The sequence below is a fragment of the Cyrtonyx montezumae genome, unplaced genomic scaffold (genome assembly GCF_038088225.1).
Source record: "Cyrtonyx montezumae isolate F1298 unplaced genomic scaffold, pur_monq_1.0 scaffold_10, whole genome shotgun sequence".
NCBI classification, from domain to species: Eukaryota; Metazoa; Chordata; class Aves; order Galliformes; family Odontophoridae; genus Cyrtonyx; species Cyrtonyx montezumae.
In genome coordinates this window covers 24920682-24943313 of record NW_027071826.1, presented here as the reverse complement: position 1 = coordinate 24943313, position 22632 = coordinate 24920682, and the positions used below count along the sequence as shown (strand labels likewise).

Below are 22632 nucleotides of genomic sequence, written 5' to 3'. Positions count from 1 at the left end.
TGTTTATACAACAAATGCAACCAATCGTGTGAAGTTTTAGACTCTTGAAAGCAGTATGTGAAAGGGAAGAAAAAAAAAATACAACACATTTAAATGCGTATTACTCCTTTAGAAGGAAGAATTCTGGATAGGAGCACCTAAAAAAATAAATAAATGAACAGAAAATGTCAGCTGACTCAAAACTGAATATTCTTTATTTGAAGATTATCAGCATACAGCAAAGGAAATGGATGTATATATTACAAAATATGTGGGTAATATAATAATATCCTTTCTTTATTCAATAGACCACTAGTTAGAACATTTATCCTGAGTGTGGGAGGCTAGGGTTTAACTCCAGACTCTCAAAAGACAAAACAAAAGCTCACAATTTACACTGGCAATATGCCACTTCCTCACTTCCTTTTATATGTTAGAATAGTCAGGAAGCCAGAGAGAGTACAGGAAGAATTACAATAGGTTCAAAACCACAGACAAGGATGGAATTTATTCTGGACTTTTCCTATAGCAGGAGGATGTGAGATTATTGGATACAGTGGCATATCCACCATGCTGAAATTAGGAAAACTGATATAACTTGTGAAAAATCACTTTTTTTTTTTTTTTTGTCAAAACAGTCTCTAGTTTTTGTTGCATTTCACTTTGAGAGATTCCCTTCTTATTTTTCAGATTCATCCATTTTAAGGATATGTGCAATAATCAGTTATTCTGAGGTTCTCTATTTAAAATCAATTCAACATAAAAGCTTTGGACAACAGACAGAAGTATGCTAGCCATCAGATACACAAACCCTGAAGGACAGAAGATTATGGAGACAATATCAAAGACCAGAAATCTCAGGTCACTGACAGGCCACTGAAGGATCCGCTCAGGGCCTTGTGGTGTTCAACCAGATCTGGTAAGTAGAAAAGTTGATTTTCACAAAATTAATAGGAGTAAAAAAAAAAAAAAAAAAATAGAAAAAATCAACCCGATTTGTATGGGATATTTTAGAGTGCTTGTGTGTTTCTGAAAAAATGTGTTATGATATATTTAGGGAAAAGGCCAAAGCTAGGGAAAGGGTGTGATGTTGGTACACTGAGGACAAATGAGAAGTGGGGCAACAGGGGCCAACTGCAGGTAAAGAAGTCACTGGTCATCAGCAATCTTGCTAAGTTCTCTGCCCAATCACTTCAACGTCCCTTATTAAGCACTACTCCTTACCCATGTCCTTGATTAACTGTGTGTGTGGCTAGCAAATTTCAAGCAAGGGAAACTGGGAAAGAGGATAGGAGACCCAGATAGTTGGGAGAGCTTTGGTCTGAGGGACAGGTAGTGCAGAGAGTCCATGTTTGACAGGTAAGTTACCAGGGAAAATATGAATTTGGAGAGACCTTTTGGGATGGCAGACTTAGGTGGGCCATCTGCTAGCTGCTTTAAGTCTAATTAGCCACAGTTTAAGAATAGGGCCAGCCCACTTCTATTGATGATATTTGGGCATCTGCAGTGTGTATGCATGTGCTACCTGTTAAGCCACTGTTTCCATTACTGCATGTTCCAACAGTTGATGTGTTCACTGTAGTCAACAGTTAGTGCATCTGTTCCATGACAGCAGTATTCAAACAACAAAGAATTTATGTAAAAATTAAAAACAAAACTTTATTTGAAAAAAATCCATTTTACTATAACAAGTATAATTATGTCCATGCAAGCTTCCCATCGAGTATAGGAAAAACAGATCAGCATAGCAGCTTTACAAGTGGGATACTTACAAGTGTCTGTTGTGATAGGACAAGGGGAAATGGTCTCAAACTGAAGTAGAGGAAATTTGGGCTGGATATAAGGAAGAAGTTTTTTACAAAGAGGTGGTGAGGTGCTGAAGCAGGTTTCCAAGAGAGATGATGGGTACCCTGTCCCTGGAAGACAGTCAGGGTCAGACCGGGGTGGGCTCTGAGCACCTGATGGAGCTGCAGGTGTCCCTGCTCATTGCAGGGGGGTTGGACTAGGTGATGGGAGATCCAACTCAAACGATTCCATGATGCTGTGAACCTACTCCAGAGTATGCTTTCTGGACGAGACCTCATGTTCCTACAGTGTTTGTAAACAGCACGTACTGACGCTGCGCTTTACCAGGACAAAATTAAAAAAAAAAAAAGAAAACAAAAAAAAAAAGGACGGCAAGAGGCAGAGGCCGCGCATGCGCGCTGCTCGCCGCCCACATCACAACAGCATCCCCGAGAACGGGCGGAGCGTGGGAGCTTGCTGCCGGCCCTGTTCGGGCAGTCCCAGCCGAGCGCCGATCCCCGGCATGTCGAGGCTCCGCCCGCAGGACTGGTGGCCGAGAGCCGGTGGAATGGATGGTGGGCGGTGCGAGGGGCGGGCTCCCCACTTCCGGGACGCCGGCGGATGTTGGCGTTTGAATTGCCGTCGGTTAGCGCGGGGCAGCCGCTGGACCTCGCGGTGAGTGAGCTCTTGGGCGGGCTGAGGGCTTCGTGTCGCTGCTCGCCGCTCTCCCGATGCTGCTGGGGATGGTGAGGCGAGAGCAGGGCGGGGCGTTAGGGCGACCTTGCCCAGACCTCGCTGTGCTACGAGGCCGAGGGTACCAGGGAAGGTTCCGTGCAGCCCCGTTCGTACTCTATATAAACTGGGTACCTGACATCGGCATTCGCGGGGCTGTGTTGTTTGTTTCCCTCTCCTCCGCTAACACCCGCGCGAGCTGTATTTATGGGCTTTGTGCTCAACTTTGCATCTTCTTCGACTTGCAAGCGGAACTGTAGAGTTTAGTACCCTGAAGGAGCGTGAGGAATGCGGTGTGTGTGTGTGGGGGGGGGAGGGGGGGGGGGTAATGATTTTGTGTGTTGATTTTGCTGGAGCCAGCACTAAGTGGAGGGAGGAAACAGCTTTGCTTGTTTCCAGTCAAGCGTGCTTTCTCCACTTCATTTGAGTCTTTGCTATATGAAAGGTGTAAAACCGGTCTTGTGTGTTTTTATAGAGGGTTTGTTCGCTGCATTCCCCCGTAGTAAGTTCAGAATTATGAGAACTGGCAGTAAGTGAAGAACAGGGAAAGTGCTTAAGCTGTGTTTTCTACTCCTTCTGTCCCTAATTCAGTATCTGTATTTTTTTATATAATTTGGAAAAGAGTAAGTTGTTCCTCGGGAAAGGTGGAACCATATGTTCTTGTGGCTGTTGTTGGCACTTGCCATGTTGATGGTAGTGATGTTCGTTTTCATTTTAGACCATGCTTTGGCAAACATCTCCTGTGGAAGTATTTTGTTCATCTGTAATGACAGTGCCATAGAACAGAAGTCAGACCTAAGACCTTCTGCCTTCCTTTATTTTTTTTCTTCCTTGCTCTTTGATGTCATGTTTCACAGAATCACAGAACTATAGGGATTGGAAGGGTCCTCTAGAGATCATCGAGTCCAACCCCCTGCCAAAGCAGCTCCCTAGCCCAGGTTGCACAGGTAGGCGTCCAGGTGGGTCCTGAACATCTCCAGAGAACAAGACTCCACCACCTCTCTGTGCAGCTGTGCCACTGCTCCGCCACTGCACTGTGAAGAAGTTCCCACACGCATTTCTGTGGAACTTCCTGTGCATCAGTTTGTGAACTGAAACTTCAGCTGCATGGCTGCAGTACTGTGTTTGCAAAAGCTTGTATTGGGACGGTGCAAACAAAGCTGTAAATAACAAAGCTCTGATAGCTCAGACTCTGTCAGACTTCCAGTTTGCAGGTGGAATTTATTAGCTCCCTCTTTGCTTCTTGGCACCTATTCAGAAGGTTGTGCACCCTCCTGTGAGGTGAAGCGTGGGCCTGGGGGCAACTGTCCTGCATTGCTTGCCTTGCAGAACTCACACAGAGAATTCCCCAGCTCCTGAGAAAAGGCAAAGCCATAGGTTTTACACCTGTGTACCTAAAAGATTTCAACTTTGCACTAGAGAAAGAGTAATGTTCTTAGGACTACCTTGAAGAAGCACATGTTACCTTTACTTTCTTAATGTGCCACTCACCACAATGTAGTCCAGGAAGTGTGGCACACAGGGAAGCCTGTTCCCTATGCATCTGTGTTAATGGAGTATGTTATATTTTGGAAGAAACACAGGTGAAGTCAGGTCAGTGTTTCCAAATAGATTACTCTCTGCTTCGGAATGTAAAATATGTAGTTCTGTCCTATGCAGATTCCCCTGTGTGTCTGTCTGTTTTGGATTCCTTGCATTTCTTTCTTTTTTTGGTCTTTGATGAGGATTTCTTTGAATAGAATCCTGGGAACAGTGGAGGCTACCTTCGCAGTCGCTATCCTTCCCAATTTTTTTTCTGCTACATAATTCATGTTAATACCATCTTTATTTGAGCAGGAGATGCTGCCTCTGCCTTAGTTCTCTTTGGATCATTACTTCATTACTGTCAATGTTGAAAATAACTATGAACATATAATTCAGTCTATGTATGAAATTCCAATTCAGCAGCTAGTTATTTTCAAGAGAAAGTACGTCGCTGGTATTTTGAGGAAATAGCCAACACATGTTCCAGTGCTTAGGGTATATTTATTCTGCATCCTTATTTTTGAACCTCCTTCTCTCACAGTAACAGTTGAATTCTTATACTTTTGTTCTTGTTTCCATTTTTAAAACTTTACTGAATTTGGGGAGTTTTTTTGAATTTGGAATAAACTGTAACAGTGGTAACATTATGTTAATTCTTGATGTGTTAGATGCATTTAACTCTTCATTTCTCTTTCATGATAAACATCTTGAAGAACTCAGTAGAATGAGCGAGAACAATCTTGACGTTCAAAGCTCACGTAAGTAAGGCTCTAATCAAATACTTACATAAATCTTTAGTCTGTGTATAAAATATCAATTATAAATCGCTTTATTTAGTCTGAAAGAGCAGGTGAATTTTCTGTAATCAAGTTGCACTGAAACTGCTTGCCTTGGAATGAAAAAGAAATAAATTGTTACTTTCCTTGGATTTGTTTGCTGTAATTGGAATATTTAAAATCTTCAGATGTTTTGAGAAAGTAACATTGGGATTTCTGGTGCCAAGTTTCACACAGCCATTTGAGATGTCATCCAAGGCTCTTTGTCTCAAGTAGTACCTCTTCTCACTACTATGACTGATGTTAGTGTATTGAAAATTTATTTTATATATCTGCTAAGAGTTGAAGGGAAGATGTGCATAGGCAGGGAATGCTTGAGTATGCTGATGGGCTTGGAACTTCAGAAATAGGGAAAAATTCAAGGCTTAATTGATGCTGATGTTTCAAGTTTTTAAAGTATTGCTTATGACTTGACAGTCTGAGCACTGTTAATGTTCTTCGTGAAGATTTATCGCATAGAAATACACGTGGAAATCTTCATCAATTCTAATATGATGTATTATGCTAAAAAAATTAGATGTCATATATTTCACAGACTTGCATGTTGTTGGCTGTTTAATAACTTTCTGAAGGTATTTGGGGAAGAACTCTTTGGTTGTGAGCAAAATCTTCTGAGTTTGCTTTGATGATAGCCCTCTCCCACATCAGCAGGCGGGTGGAACCAGTGGAGTATTTTCATGCTAGGAAGTAAGGAAGGAATAGATAGTGAACTTTATTACTTGTTTACTGTGGAAGTGAGTATTTCTCTGAGATGGGGATATTAATGGATAATTGTTATTGGACTACTTTTGAGACAAATGCATTTGTATTTAAATATAAAAATCAAATTTAATGAATGATGCAGTGGACAGATTCCTACCACTGTAAACAGTTCTACACAGAGTCTGCAAAGATGCCTTCTCACTACGTACGCTTGCTTCAGCATCACATGCCTTAGCTGAGTATTCATCCCCTCAGTTCTGCTGCCCAGAGGTGGCCCCTTAGTAATCTTGGACTGCAAATGCTACCAGACGTTACCAGTTGATGCCTTGAGTATTTGTTACCTTACAACCAAGGGAAACTTTACCTCTTGAACAAATTGTTATTCTCTCTCTGGCATTCTTGCTTCCAGCCAGTTTAACCCATTGTGCAGTCAGGCCTTGCTTCCCCTCTCTGACCATTCCTTGGTCACAAATTGCCATTTCTGAGTTTCTCTTTCAGTATCTACTGTCCTTTATCCCATAAGCTACTTGAGGATGGATGTGATTAAAAAAGATGAATTACTGCTTTATAGCTGATTGATGTTTATTCCAGGACTCACTGATCCTAAACATGATTGATTCTGTTTTAGCTTGTGTTCTCTGTGGACGGACAGATAACTGCCCTGAAAAATATGGAGAAAAAAGGACCTATGTAGAATACAATCTCACTCTTCATAATTACTGTTTGGTAAGTGTGTAGTGGTAGTATTATTTTAGCTGAAAAATACTAAGTACAACAAGTATTATATAGCTGTAACTTGTCTAAACTGTTGTAAAGCTTGAACTGCCAGCATTGTAACCTTGAAGACTTGTACCTGTCAGGTGCTCCATTTCATGAGTACTATAGAAAATGAGTTCTAGAAAGAGGCCGATTAGTGGTGTATTTTAATTTTTCATTGCCAAGTGTCTCACACTTGGAAATATATTTTTAGTTGTTTTTGCTATGAAACTTAACATTTATTGGACTAAAAGTATTGATTGAAAATGTGTGGTTGGAAAATGGTGCTGTATTGTTGTTGTTTGTTTTTTTTTTTTAATTTTTTAAATTATATTCTTCCATGAAAGCTATAACTTGAGATTGGAAAGAATGAAGGAGGCGTCATATCAAGTTATGAAACCATCTACTTATTTGAAGTCTGCAATGCAGCAAATTATTCAACTCTCTTGACTTAGTATAATACCAGATTCTGTTATTGTTTAATTCTCCTTTAAAGTGAATTACTTTTTTGTTTGAGGTTGCGCTTCAGCACAGATACTTCCTACTGTGCTTATTTATCTCCCCAACACAATTGTCATTCACAATAACCTAACTAGTTTAATTTTATTTCCTCTGAAGCTTCGTTTGATGAAAATAATTTTGTGACAATTATGTGAGCAGGTCCTGTATTTTGAGATGGAAGATAAGACTCCATCTTGGGCTTTACAGGATGGCATAAACATTTTCATGCTCTCAGTATTTTATTTTCCTATTACTGCTACTATTTCAGATCAGATGAATATCATTTAATGCATAGCTGCTTTGAATTATTTCTACGATCATGTGCATATATAAATGGGATTAGGTTACTTGGCTGTGTGCTCTATCATTAGTATCGGGTGCTTGGAAGTGTGTTAGTCATGGCAAACTAACTGATGTCAGTGAATTGGGAGCCAGAAGGAGGCTATTCTACTCTGACAAATGAAATGTTTGTGCACAAGCTTTGTTTGACAAAATTTGTTTCTTCTATTTGACAAGTACAGTGTAGATCATTTGAAGTCTTAAGGTAGATGAATAGTTTTAATGATTAATTTGTTTTTGTAGTTGATGTCAAGTGGCATTTGGCAGAGGGGGGAAGAAGATGAAGGTGTAGATGGATTTTTGATTGAAGATATTAGGAAAGAAGTTAACAGAGCTGCAAGACTGGTAAGAATATGTTATTTACAAGGAAAAAGGAGTAACTTTTCATTAAGCATATGTGTAATGTCATCTGAGGGGTTTATTTTTGTCACCAAGCAAAGTGCTGAACCCATTCAAGTGTCTGAATTTTATATATCAGTAACAAGGGTATTGGGTTCCTGGAAGCTGAAGAGGTGATAAAATCTTGTAGAACCTTGCTAGTATTTTTATTTCCTGTGTGTTGCAGATGAACTAATGAGAGCAAAGCACGTGCGTGTAATCCCTTGTGACATTACACTGAGTCTCAAACTAATCTGTAATTCTCTAGATGCAACTAAATTAGCTACCAATAAAATAATTTGTATTTCAGCTTACTGGTCACAGTCAGCATACATACAAAACTAAACCTAGTCAATTTATTTGAAATATGTATGTGTCTTCTCTTTGAAGTATACATAAAGCTCAAGAAAACAGTTATTTCAGATATTTAATGTTCTTATTTCTAAAACATTCTTCCCAGTTCTGTAATATCTGCAAGAAGAAGGGTGCTTCAATTGGATGCGTGGCTCCCAAATGCAAGCGAAGTTACCATTTTCCTTGTGGACTACAAAAGGAATGTGTTTTCCAGTTCATGGAAGACTTCAGGTAAGCTTTGGAATTTTTGTGTTAGTGGTTTTTTTTGTTGTTGTTCTCAATTCTATTCAGACAGGAGGTATCTTTTCAATTACGACCTTTGAGTGGGCTGTTAGAAATATAAATTATGTTGGTTGTCTGAGGAAATAAAAATTTTGATTTGTGGAAAACATGAAGAGCAATCAAGTCCATTGCATAACCAGTACATATAAAGGGAATTTTCAACACTATTAAAGAAGTAAACTGGTTGGGGTATGGTTTTGGCTTTTTTATATGTCTGCCTTCTTTGTGTGGAAACTGCTATTTCCTCTCATTCCTTCCCTTGGTTTGTCCAGCTTATACGCTATAAGCCATTCCTTTGTGTTTCCAAACATACTTCTATGTCTGCTTATTAGTGATTGATTGCAGAAGAAGTGAAGTTAGTTTCAAATGTCTAACTTAGGTGTTATGCTCTTTTACTGTCATCTTTGCAACAGCTTGTCTGTAGTCAAAGTAGTCTTAAGTGTGATGATGTTTTCATGCTGCCTTTTAAAAGCTGAGTTAGGGTAGATGACAGTCTGGGAGGTACTCAGTTTTTACATGAATATCTCAAATTTTACCATGAAGTGAAGCATGTAAAAAAAAAAATGCATTTTCAGAAAGATTTATTGTAGAGCTGTATATTTTGTATATTTTCTTACTTTGAGAATGTGCTAAATTATAAAATTTACCACCCTAACTAGAACTTGTTGAACCTTTGTACAAAGTCAGAATGGATCCTTTAATGTCATGGCAGCATGGAAACGCAGGAAAAGCTGGAGGTTCTGATCATAGAATAGCTTGGGTTGGAATGGACCTTAGAGGGTCACCCTCTTTTTAATGCAGCCTGGGATGTCGTAGGCGTTCATGGTTACAAATGCATACTGCTGGCTCCTGTCTGGATTTCTGACCCAGTGAAGACTGATGCAAAGAACTTGAGTACCTCAGCCTTTTCCATATCCATTGAAGAAACTTTTCCCCTTCTAATTTATCAGAAGGGATATACATTCCTTCGTTTCTCTTCTGACTGATGTACCTCTAGAACCCATTCTTGCTTTATTTTGCATCCCTCACCAAGTTCAGTTCCATCTCTGCTTTGGATTTCCTGATCCCACCTCTGTATGACCAGATGGTATCTCTGTATTATTCCTAGGCCATGCATCCCTGCTTCCACTGTTTGTACATATCCCTCTTTTCCTCTTGTTTAACCAGCAGGTCCTTTCAGCCATGTCAGTTTCTTATTTCCTCTGCTTGATTCCTTATGCTGGCAGTCAGGAGAGAGCTCTTGTGCTCTCAGAAAGGTGTCTCTAAAGAGCTACTGGCTCTGCTCTGCTCTTACATTTCTAAAGTCAGTCTCCCAGGGTCCTCATTCACTAATTCCTTTAACTGCTGAAAGTTAGCACTTACAAAGTTCAGGGTCCTGATTCTGCTCTTTGCCAGGCCCCAGTTCCTCTAGATCACAAATTCAGTCAGGATATGGTCACTGAGTCCCAGACTGCCTCCAATCCTAACCTCCTTGATGAGGCCTTCTGCAGCAGCCAGTGCTATATCCGGCAACGTTTCACTGCTGGTTGGACTGTCCAGTACCTATCTGTTCTGGGAATTTATCTTCAGTGGACTCCAGGAGTCTCCTGGATTGCCTGCAGCCTGCCTTGCTGCTTTCCCAGCAGACATCAGAGTAGTTGAGATTTCTCATCAGAATGAGAACATGTGATTGTGGTGCTTCTTGTAGCTGAAGCAAGAAGGCCTCATTGACAGGCTCTCCTTGGTCAGGTGGCCTGTAGTAGACCTTGTGCATCAGATGTTTTTTATTAATTTGTTCTGTAAACTGAACTCACAAGCTCTCAGCCTGTCTGTGGCTATTTTTTTTATCTCTTCACAATCTGTCTGTTTCTTAATGTAGAGGGCAACTCCTCTGCCCTTCCTGCCTTGCCTGTCTCTTCAGAAAGCTTGTGGTTCTCAGTTATTGTGCCACAGTTGTGTGATTTTGTCCTACCATGCTTTTGCTGTAGTAAGCAGGTCATAGTTTTCTGCACCTTGGCTTCCAACTCGTTCTGCTTATTTCCTGTGCTGCATGCATTGATGTAGACAGGAAGAGTAATATTTGGACCAAAAGAAATATTGACAGACAGGAATATGTCATCGCCCTAACATAACAGGTGTAAGTTGGCAGTGTGCTTCTTCCATTCTGTTGTGCTATTGCCTTGATGCCTTAATTTATCTTTGCCTTTCATCTTGCCTAATAAGAGTATTTATTTGTCAATAACAGGTATGATAGAAGTTCAGTTTGCTATCTTCTGCTTTTACAAAGAAAGTTCTTCAAATATTTTTTTGATGAGGGAACCTTGTGTTATCATTTGTAGATCTTACTGTTGGGAACATAAACCGGTTCAAATCTTTCCGGATAAAGAATCTAGAGAACCTTCACAGTGTACAATATGCCTGGATTTGGTTGAACATCTTCCACTACACAGTGTATTGAGAAGTCCTTGTTGTAAAAATACTTGGTTTCATCGAGAATGCTTGCAGGTAATACAGGTTCTCATGTTCTTTTTCCCTTGCACCCATGGAAATCACAGTTTGGTTTTTAAAAATAATCAAACAGCTGCTTAAAATCATATAATTGGGGATAGTGCGCAAACACACTGCTGGCTCATGCCCAGCTTTTTGTCCAGCAGGAGCCAACCCCAAGTCTTTTTCAGCAGGGCCTCTTTCAAGGAATTTTTTACTAATCTGTATATGTATCAGGGCAGGGCAGTCCACCTTGCCTTGTCCTTGCTGAACCTCATTAGATTCATGTGGGCCTGAGTTCCCCTGGATGGCATTTCTTCCTTCTGTTGCATCAGCTGCACCACTCAGCTCACTGTCCTCAGTAAACTTACTGAGGGGGCACTCAGACCTACTGCAAGGTCAGTGATTTTGAAGAAGACAGGTCCCTAGACTGACCCCTGGGAGGCACTACTCATCACTGAATTCCACCTGGACATAGAGCTGCTGACCACAACTTTCCAGCTGTGACTGTCTTACCAATTTTTTTTATCCACTGAATAGTCACCCCTTCATATCCATCTCCGTGGTAGAGATAAGATGCGGTGTAGAACCATGCCAAAGGCCTTGCACAAGTCCAGGTATAGGACATCAGTTGCCCTTCCTTTGTCTACCAGTGCTGTTGCTCCATCATAAAAGGCCACCAGTCACTCATTTGTCTTCTAAGGGAGGATGAAATAACGTTTGCTTTAAGGTTAAGTGGCATTGTGACTGTCATCAGAGCTAAAATCTGTGTCAGGATGGTGTCCATGGATTAATGATATAAGGTATATGGTAGAGATATCAAAACTATATATATAGTCATTCAAAGATTTGTAGTTATTCAATAATTGGTTTGGTTTTGTTTTTTTTTCCTTTTTTTTTCCCCTGTCACAGTATCAGGCTTTGAGCGCTGGGATATTTTTCTTTAGGTGCGCAGTATGTAATAACAAGGACAAATTTCAGAAAGAAATGTTGAGAATGGGTATACACATTCCTGAGAAGTAAGTAACTTGGTAAATAATTGCTGCTTTATACAAGCTCACTTTGACAAGTAGTAGAAACATTATTTTTTTGTTGGTATTCTATAGAGTTGCATAAGTGAGTATGTGGAACTGGAGATCTACCTTCAGTGGTAGAATTGTTTTGGTAAAAGGTAGCACATTTCGTATTTCGTTTTAGTTATGTGACAGAATTGTTGAAAGCCAGATCAGTCATCTCAGAAACTGAGCAGGATGTCTGGAAAGTCACTTCTAATGTTCTGATTAAACCAGGGACCTGTCCAAAATACCAGTACAGTTATTCAATATGATAACTTGACATTAATGTAGAGATTGATAACAAATGTATTTTCTTGTCTCAGTTCTTAAGTTATCTGAGTTAGTCTCCAAACAGTGTTAATAGTCAACTGATTACTCAGCCATGCAGCTTCTCCTCAGGAACTGCTAAGGATACATTTAGTATAAAAAATGCTTCTAAAGTTCTGGGATGTTTTCATAAGTTTTTTGCATTTGATGGTGATCAGAATGTTTATTGAAAGAATTATTCTTTAACTACTAGTATCTTTTGAGACTACTGTTAATTCTCTCTGAGAAGAGGCCCTCAAGATTTTGGAGTAAATTGACAAAATGAATACCTGTGTCTGCTGTGAGAAAGTGGAGTAATACAAGACAGAGCAAATACACAGCAAGGTCAAGCAAAAGTAAAAAAATATTTTAATCAAAGAAACGTCACACAAGAGCAGTATCAGCTTTTATTTTATGGTATTTTTGTATAGTATTTTTGTTATTCCTACCTCAGGATTTCCATGATATTGGAAAATAATAGTAGTGTGTTTCTGCTATGAGAATCCAAAGAAGTGGTAAAGGAAGTTGAACAGAAAAAGATTATTTGGTGTCAGTTTTTCTGGGATGGATAGTGAAGCGATAACAGTGATACAAATCAAGTGAACACAGACTGAAGTGCTCTTTTGTTGGTAGTTAGTATCTTGACTGATGTAAATTAATTCTATTTCATCCTAGACTTTTTTTATTTTGCCTCCTCAAGTTGTTCTGTTGTAAAATTTTAGGCAACCTAATTGGAACATCTTCATGTGGTTCTTACATAAACATTTTTCAAAAGAAGTATTAACCCACTTAAATAATGAGAAAGCTGTAATTAACAGGCTTTCTGCATTGTTTATAGGGATGCATCTTGGGAACTTGAAGACAATGCATATCAAGACCTACTGCAGTGTTATCAACACTGTGACATTAGAAGATGTCTCTGCAAGAATGGAAGAGACTATAACAAACCTGATAGGTATGACAGTTTTTGTGGGAAGATAACTTCAAATGGATTTCTTATTAAAAAAAAAGTTGTATTTTTCAGTATTGGGTTTAAACTTCAAGTCAAGACTCCATTTATAAATAAAGTTTGTTTTATTCCTGGTAATGCTAATATTTAAATACTGATTTTCTCAAATTTCATCAGCTTATAAAAACCAGTCTAATCTATTATCAGTTAATCCTATTCTCATTTCATAAAATAGCTGTAGAAGAATTTGTATACTTACAAAAATAGAATAGCCTGAGCTGAATGTGGTATCTTTTATTCACAGTTTAATTTACTAACTGCATCTCACAACTAAATACCTTTACAAGAAACTTACTACTAACGAGGTGAAAATTAACCAGTATAAGATCAATCTACTTCTCAAGTGGCAACCAAGCACTTGGATCATATTTTACAAATGGAGTTTTGAACTGATAAGTCTTTCTGCTAGTGATTTTGCTCCTCCTTTTACAGAAGTGGTGGTTCTAACCCTCAGAAACACTGATAGCTTAGGGAGGCTTGAGCAGTATTGTAAAAGGCTTTAATTAGCTCTACCAACTTGCTTAATTTTTGATTACGTTCATTTTCTACATTCTTTTTAATCACTTCTTGTGTTTCTGGAGCATACATGATTCATTGGGATGAGTATACTCAAATGTCAGACAGTGCCTCTGCTTTGAAGACATTATTTTGTGGCAGGTTTTTCCCTATAGGTATTTTAAGTTCATTTTGCAGAGATTTGGTCAAGCTTCACTTGGTCCATTCTTGGTACAAGTACATATACCAAGAATGAGTCTTGTACATCTCAGAACTTACGTAGTCTGAAAGAGTTGTACCTTTTGGCCTCCAATGTTTGAACTAGTATCAGTCACATTGTTCCATTATAGTATGTTTAAGCAAATTTGAATAGATCTAGACAAAATTCTAGCAGATAGTTAAATACCGATGTTAATGAAGAGCCTTACATAGAATCTGTAAAAATAATCAGATACATTGCTCAGCAGATAAAGAACTCAGCATTTTGGAAATCTGAACAGTGGGTTTTCATATGTTGACTGTCAACATGAAGACAAAATGCTAGAACACGGATAGTTGTTTTTCTTTGCACCTAGGAACTGACTATGTATTGTCTGAAGAAAGTTCCCCTTGATGATTAACAGTCTTAACAGATTGTTGAATTATGCCTTGTTAATTTACTGCCTGGATTACATTTACTGTCGAATGTTCCTGGTTTTAAGTAGTCTTGTTCTTCTGCGTAATTCTAAGATAAGTCTTTAATTTTAGTAAATGGGAAATAAAGCGTTGTCAGTCATGTGGTTCCCGTGGAACTCACTTGGCCTGTTCATCCATGAAATCATGGGAGGAAAACTGGGAGTGCGTGGAATGCAGAAGCATCTTTGCAAAAGGTAATGCTACAAACGTGATGGTGACTGCCACTGGCAAATTTTAATAATATATGTGTATAGTTTACAGCAAATTCATTAACTTGATACATTTCACCATGCAGGGAAATATAGGAAACAGAAAAAGCGTTCTTTGGCTACCTCTGAGAAGGCAGATGGCACAACTTGTTTGCTGGGAGAACCATCTCCAAAGTTCCCTCGACAGTCACCTGGATCTCAACGCAACTGTCTTCTCCAGTGTGTAATCTTATAGCAGAGAACAAATTGTAACGTAACATATTGTTTATTTTGTAGGAGGGACTTCTTATGCTGAATTGCAAACTTTACTCAAGTTTGAACAGAAAGTTTTGTGACTGAATATGCTGTAAATTTGCTACAGTAATTCATGTTGGATGCCATGTAAACCAATTCTTAGTCTCACTAAACGTTTGTAAAAGGAATCTTGAAAATTGAGAGGTCACTTTGAATGTACAAATGGCAAAAGCTAACACTAAGGCTCTTTACCAGTATTTTTCAATGTTAAGTGTGCTAGAAACTAGTTTACTTACATCTTTCATAAATCTTGTTTTCTTCTGCAGTAATAAAAACTTCTGAAGACTGTAGTATCAGGATTTCCATCTCTTATGTAGGACACAACTAAAAACTGATCTTAAAACCGCCTCATAATAAAACACTGAAATATTCTTTTAAAACTGTAATTCAGGCACTGGTGGACTTTGTTTGAATGAGCCAACAAATGAGTTTTGATGCTGAAACAGTGGGAAAAGTATATCGTTGCCTACAAATAAGAAGTGATTGTGTAATTTTTGGTTGTAGCTCTTAAAGTATTTTTTTGCTTATAGATCACCAAAGATTATGTGCCAGAACAACTTGTCACCCTGCTCACTTCTAGAACTTCCAACATCCAATAGAGTGGCAGTATCTTTATCTCCACTGATGTCAAACAGGAACTGCTCCCTAAGGAAAAAGTATTTTCTTCTTTTTCTTGTACATTGAAAAGCAATCTAGCACGTGACTTTACACGTTTCCTGCACAACATGGTGTGTGTGCGTGTGTTTGTGTCTGTGTATAGTGGTTAAACATATATGGGTGTACTTTTATATATAGTCAATGAAATAATGGAGTGAGTACGCCGAAGACTTAACTTTATAATGTCTTCTGCTGTTTTCAGATGCTAAGGGGCAGGTAAGAAAGAATCCTAACCTACTGAGTATTTTTAGGAAAGATAGCGAAGTGATCAAAATTCAAAGATACATGTTTGCTTTTAAGGAGGCATGGCAAGCCATTGGTGAAACAGACTAAGGAATAAAAAGAATTCTAATTGCTTCCATCAGATTAAACATATTCCCAGTTTTCAATGTTTTTGCATTTGCACCATAGGGGTAGCTTGTCATTTTGCTAAAATCAGAGGTAAGATAACACATTTTAACAGAGAATATTCCATTCAAAGATGCAGAATTATTTGTAATGTTGTTAATACTTGTGAATTCTATCTGTATGTGCCACAAATCCTCATGAAAGGACTACTTTCAGCACACGTTGTATTTTTAAGTTTGGCGATTTAAAATGCAGCTAGTGAAGTAATTGTTTTAGTGGGAATTGAAACGTTTTTTTCCTCCTCAAATGCATTTTTGATCATAGTGACAAAGATGTACATTAGCTAATAATTCACAGTATTCTAACTCTTTAACACAAACATGTTATGCTCTTCAATTTCTCACTTATTCTGCATTGTTCAAACGTAGAACAATGGTGTGAGAATTGACACCTCATTGATTTAACTGAAATCAGAATGCCAGTTGCATTATGCCAAGGTAATTATGTCTACCTTTTTTTTTTTTTAACTAGCTCTTAGTCATAAAGTAATTTGCTACTCCAGAGTTAAAATTTTAAGAATCTACTCCAAATGTTTTACTGGTATAACTTGACAATACCTTAAATGTGCTGTAGTGTTTAGAGATTTTGTACTTTATAAGATTGTAGGCTGCTGTCTGTGTAACTTGTTCAGCAATCATACATCTGATCTGGAAATGTATGCAATCTTTTATTGTAGGCATTTAAGAATGCAAAGAAAGGAAGCTTCTAGTATACTGAAGGAGTTAAAGCAACAAATAAGCATGAGAACCACAAGGCTTAACATCAATACAGAAAATATCTGGAAGAGTGCTTTAAAAGGATTTAGACAGCGTAACTTCAGGCCTACAAATACCATAGAGGTGAAGTTCACAAATTCCAGGAACAGAATAAAAGCAGATTATTTTACTGGGTCAAAACACCTTTTCTTCCAGTTATTAATGCTTCATCTTCAGAATTCATCGTTGTTTGAGGGCTCTTCTGCGAAGAACTTGTCACTTGACCCTCAAGGTAATTAAATTTAATTTCCAAAATAAAGAACTATGTTACTTTAAAGGTTTTTTAAGTGTTATCAACAGCCCTGAAAGGACAGAAATAGTTTTTGTGGATTTTTTAATTTGCTTTTCACTTCTAAAAGCTGGAGAGATTAGATTTGTAACTGTAAACATTTAAATTCACTATTGCTTGCTTTTGGAATAGAAGAATAATTAGTGTAGTTTGAAATGTATTTTCCTCTTGAGAGTCACCAATAGCACATTACTAGACTTTGTACTTCTTGGGTTTTGTTCTCTATTAAGTGAACTTCTTCCTTTCTCATTCATCTTTGGTGTTACTTATTTTGGTTCCTTGAAATTTCTAGAACATTTATCTTTAAAGACCTAAAGGCAGCCTAAGTTCTTGTGCTTCAGAATTAAATGTGCACTGAATACAAAGTGGAAATGGTAGTTAGATGTCCAATCTCAACACTAGCTGGAGAAGTTGCAGTAAAAGAACCATGGTACTCTTAAATAGAAACTACCACTTTTACTATTTCAGGCAACAGCAGATGATAAACCTAGAGCTACATTTTCTATAGTAAGAATGAATTAAATTGATTTATAATTTTTTTAAAATGAAAAAAAGATTAACATGTCCCTAAAATATATTGTTTCATTTGCAGCTCTGAAGGAAAACCTGTATTTTGAAGCTGGCAAAATGATTGCTGTTTCTCTAGTTCATGGTGGCCCATCTCCTGGTTTCTTTTCCAAAATACTGTTTGATTGTCTTGTCTATGGTCCAGAGAATGTGAAGCCAAATTTGGATGATGTTGCTGATGCTGATGTAGCACAGACAATAAAGAAGGTAAATAAAGCTAAACTTACTGGAAAGTTACTGTGTACGTTTGATTTGAACCGAAGTTATTTTATAAGCTCTTCTTCATCTCCAAGTATAAAATGTTCATTTTCACTCTCCCTCCCCTTATGAATATATATGCGTGCACATACATATACATGCATGAAGTAAATTCCTAACTTTTATCTTTGATGCAGATAAAATATTCAGAGAGTCTGTCCAGCCTACAGTCAACTATGCATGACTGCTATGACTTCCTTGCTGCTGCTGGATGTTTAAGACCTATAACAGCTTTGCATGATAAGGATATGCTGGTGAATGACTTAGTGCTCCATCATGTAATCAAGAGAATTATTTCACCTTTAGAAAGGTTTGTTTTGTTTGTGAATTTTCAAGCTCCCTTTATTTTTCTTATGAAAACTGATGTGTGTTACTAAAATCTAAATTTGACAAGGTCGTGAGTATTTTCCATTCAGATGAATGGAACATTTGTTTCTGTTTGTTAGTCTAACTGGAAGACTGAAATAGTTACATATCTATTTAATTTTTGTTGTAATTATTTGATAACCTAGTTTGTTCTACTACTTAGTCACAGTCCCTTTTTTTAATATAGTGAAGAAGGGAGACTGACAGTTGTAGTGCAAAGGTCTTTGCTGTGCTGCAGTTTACAAGATATCTAGCCTACATTCAGTTGTAATTCAGGAATATTCAATGTAGAGACTCTAAATTTTAGAAGTGCTCAAATGTTTAGAATTTTCATGTGTTTTTTCAACTCTAATTAGGTGGTGTGTGTGTGCCATTACAGTGGTAATAATGTGCACAAGTACAAATACATTTTAAGTGAACGTAAGCATTGCTTGCATTCGTGCCCTAGTTGAATTCACATAAGAACATTTGCAACTGTTGACTGTTTTTTGATTGGTCTCTGGCTTTATAAATCTATTTTATTTGTCTGTTCAGTAAAAAGGCGTGTGTACATCTAGATCTGTGGTGTTACCATTGACAAATTTTAATCAGTACAGTCTCTGAGACGTATGAAAAAAAATTTGAATTAGGGCTTTTTTTTTTTTTTAATAAATTAAACTTAAGGATGGTAAGAGTAAATTACTTGCTGGCTTTCTGATGCATGCTTGTTTGCTTGTTTTTTCCCTCTCTCCTTTTCTTAGTTTTAGGCAAGGTTTGAAAACTCTTGGTCTGCTAGAGAAAATGGAAATGCATCCGAATGCATTTTCTAGCTTATTTTGCCACAAACCTGAAAACCTTTCAGCGGAAGCTCTCTGTGATCTCTTTACAATCCATAGCTCACCAGATGTAAACAAAGTTGGAGGTGCTGATTTTTGGATGGGTTATTTGCAAGATGTGGAAAGTGAGTAACCCCCCGACACACGCACACCCCTCCCCTCCTAGCCTCCTTTCCCTGTTCTGGGCTGGGCACTTAATTGCTGATAAACATAGGCTTTGACCTTTTGTAGTTCGTTGCAGTAAGACAAGGAAAGTTTTCAGCTGGTTGCCATTTCCTAATTTTTCCCCCTTGCCACCTCTTCCTGACCAATTCTAATTTCTGAAACCATTGGCCACCTACTGGGCTCAGTTGTGAACTATCTAATCCCAAAAACTACCAATCAGTCAGTAACCAGAAAAATCTCTTCCATTGTCCTAAGGTTTCTCAGAACTAATGCCAAACAGACTTTATTTTGTTTTTTGTGTTTGCGTAGGTGGGTTTTTTTTTTGTTTTATTTGTAGCTCCCTGGTTTCATTTTTTCCCTTCTAACACATGGAGGGGGTATGGTTTAAGGGTAATAAACAATGATTGATATAATCGGATTATTTTTTTTAGGTGGTGAGTCTGTAGTGACGTTGGAAGATATTCTATTCTTCGTAACTGGTTCTTCTTCTATACCACCTACTGGTTTTGATCCTGAACCCACTATTAAATTTCTGCCCGTAAGTTATCCTGTTGGAAACAGACTCTTTAATTGCTTAGAACTCCCTATAACAAGGACGTATGAAAAGTTTAAACAGAAAATGGAATTTGCTATCAGAAACACATTAAGAGGCAAGAAAGAATAAATATTTTTGCTGCTAAACCAATTGTTGGAAACTTCAGTTTTCTCTGGGAGCTTCTGCTGGCATGGTGCCTTTTTATTTTTTTATGATATGCTCTGTGTCTTACCATCTGTCCTCCAATGATATCGTGAAAAAAGTACTAACCTTGTAAAATGGAAAACTCTTTTCAGATGAATGTCAGTTGGCTTGGGTTGGCTGTTGTTGTTTTTCAGTTATCTCCTTGGCTGCAAATTGGCTTTTCAAGCCAGAAGTCTCTTGCAGTATTATTTAGAATGGGTATTTTTGCTCCAGACATATATGGGATGTTACTGAACTCTGTAACATTTCAGCTATTTCCTAGAAGTGGATTGTATACACACTTCAACTTTCAGTCAAATCAGGGTGTATGGTTTTTTGGTTTTTTTTAAGATAATTGTTGTAGAGCTTTGTCTCAACTCTGATAGAGTGCTTCAGTTCTGTGTTACTATTTTCAGCTAATTGCTTTCCTGTTGATTCATTTATGCTTTGATTCTTAAACTGATGAAAGTTAGGGTTTAGGCTGTCCTATTCAATCAAAATGTGATCATAATTTGGAGAAGATCAAGGCAGAACAACGAGCAAGCAGAAAATCTGGTTGAACTTGAGGTTTCTGCTGTTGAACAAAATACTTGGTGTTTGCAACCTTATTGATGCTGCTGCTATATGGTAGCTTTTACTATTTGGACTATACATATAATTGAAAGCTCGAAGTAGATCTTTAACGTGCAACTATAAGTGCTTGTTCAAAAATAAATAGAAAAATTTGCTTATTAGAAGTTATTGAATTTTTTTCCATGCAAGTCAGTATTTTCATATGAATATGCACTAATGCTATTTGAATTACCTGTTATCAGTGCCTGATGATTCTCTAGCTTTTATTCTAAATACTTCCTTTTCAATTTTAGATGCATTTTAAGCAACTGTGTAAAATGTTTTACTTCTGCAGTATTTGTATAAATAAAACTAAGCCATAAACGATCAGTAGTGAAATCTCTATGCAGTATCACAATGATATTAATATAGATACAAACTATGAAATTTAGTAAGTACAATTTTATTTTTAACATATGCAGGTCTATTTTCAGAATTGCTTTTTTTTTTACTGTCAGTTTGGTCATTTGTTATGCATCTATAATATAAGTCCTTCTGTATATGTATATAGGTAGGGGTGTGTGTGTGTATATATGTATCTGTATATATTTTTACATTCTTTAGAGTACCAAAAAGTAGCCATATACTTTTATTATTAAAAAGAGCTTGTTTAAAGTTGAAAACACAGGCAGGATTGCTTTCTTTTTCAATGTCTTGGCCAGAAAGTACGTATACAGTTGATTATAAATGTATAGATGGTTTAAAAAAATCTGAACTAATCCAGTTGTGGCTCATCATCGTGTTTTCCTCTCAATAATAAATTGTATTAGTAAATGCCAAGTATTGTGTACTGCAATTGAAGACATGGCAGAGGCTTTCACTAAGTATGGGACTTTATGTGGTATAGATATTTATATTACACAGTCCATTTAAATCAGGTATTTTGAAACCCTTCTTAAATTGCTACAGCATCTCAATATTTTTTTTTTTAATACAGACCTATTTATCTCAGTGGATAAAGTGTGTACCACTTATTTTCACATTTCACAGTCTAAGTAAATTATTCCAAAGCTTAGGTCAGGCATTTGACATTTCTCAGTATTCTTCCTTGGCTAATTTAGAAATTAACATTCTGTAATATTATGGCATTTTTCTGGACTAGAAGTATTGAACTCATAGCAAACAGCACGTGGGTAATTTTGAAAGTCAGTTGCTGAACGTTTGGTACCTGTAGTAGGGAGGGAAACACTACAGAAAGCTAAATAAAGAACTAAATAAACTGCATTTTAAAACCTTCAGTGGAGGAAGAAATAGTAGTGTCGTATGAACACCAGGCTTCAGAAAGTGAGATTAAAAGTAGGGTTCCTTTTATAGCTTACCAGTTTTGACTTCATACTTTTTTATATAGAGGAAGAGCTAACCTAGTAGTCAGCTGTGAGAGAAATCATAAGTTACAGTATACAATATTGAAGTATACAATGCTACATCAGAACATGGAATTTGCAAAATAACATTGCTTGTAAACATTTTTATCATGGGGGAACTTGTTTCCCATTTTCTGGTGTATATATCTAAGGTTGCCTTACCTTTCCTCTAGGTCTGACTAGCTCTCTCTAAACACTTTAATACAATCCTAGTTTTATTCAGTTTTATAAATTTGAATTTATAAACGCTATTATAGAAAATAATTTCCTCTCCTGGTCTTTTTCAGCATGCATTTATAAATGCCAATCTTAAATTTACTTTAATTTTTTTATTAAAATTATGCCATTGAACAAGCTGATTCCTTATCCATGAAAACACAGAAAGGTCTCCTTTTTGAAAACTTGCGGAGCAATTTTTTTAGCTATAACAACCACCAGAATTTAATTTGTAGAGCTGGGTCACTGAAGTGCAATACTATTGAGTTATTTCCTCATTCTACAGACACATTAACCTGAAGCACATTGGGAAATTAGGGAATTTAATTGTTTCTGTAACAGAAGAACAAACATGTATGCATTAGTGGTTGCATGTTCTTTGTGAATTGAATGCCCCATCCCTGGATGCATTCAAGGCAAGGTTGGATGTGGCTCTAGGCAGCCTGGTCTAGTGGCTGGTGATCCTCCCTATGGCAGGGGTCCTCTTTAACCCAGGCCATTCTATGAGTCTTTTTTAATAGAAGTTTCATCTTGCGTAAGATTTGACAGGACCATAAAAGATCTACTACAGACCTCTGTCTTGTGTTTGACTGGACCAAGATCTCAATTTCTGCATTAAACACTCCCCATCCCCCCAAGCTTCCTTCTGAAATCTGTGCATCAAATAAGCTATTTATTTTGTAGTGTGATCATTTTTCTAGCTAGCAATACTAGGTCAGTACTCATGTTTTCTTAGTATGGTATCTTAACATTAAAAGCATTTAT

The 22632-nt window shown here is 37.4% G+C and overlaps 1 protein-coding gene across 1 annotated transcript; it reads left to right on the top strand.

Annotated features, from left to right (window-relative positions):
* Positions 1 to 1892: 1892 nt before the first annotated feature.
* On the top strand, positions 1893 to 19994 carry G2E3 (G2/M-phase specific E3 ubiquitin protein ligase). Its single transcript, XM_065753724.1, has 16 exons — positions 1893 to 2439; positions 4734 to 4778; positions 6187 to 6284; positions 7398 to 7499; positions 7993 to 8117; positions 10487 to 10652; positions 11547 to 11653; positions 12834 to 12950; positions 14247 to 14368; positions 14470 to 14602; positions 15208 to 15333; positions 16419 to 16729; positions 17379 to 17560; positions 17749 to 17921; positions 18718 to 18917; positions 19389 to 19994. Exons 2-16 carry the CDS (start codon positions 4745 to 4747, stop codon positions 19619 to 19621), a joined length of 2229 nt encoding a protein of 742 aa, XP_065609796.1. The 5' UTR covers positions 1893 to 2439; positions 4734 to 4744; the 3' UTR covers positions 19622 to 19994.
* Positions 19995 to 22632: the final 2638 nt, after the last annotated feature.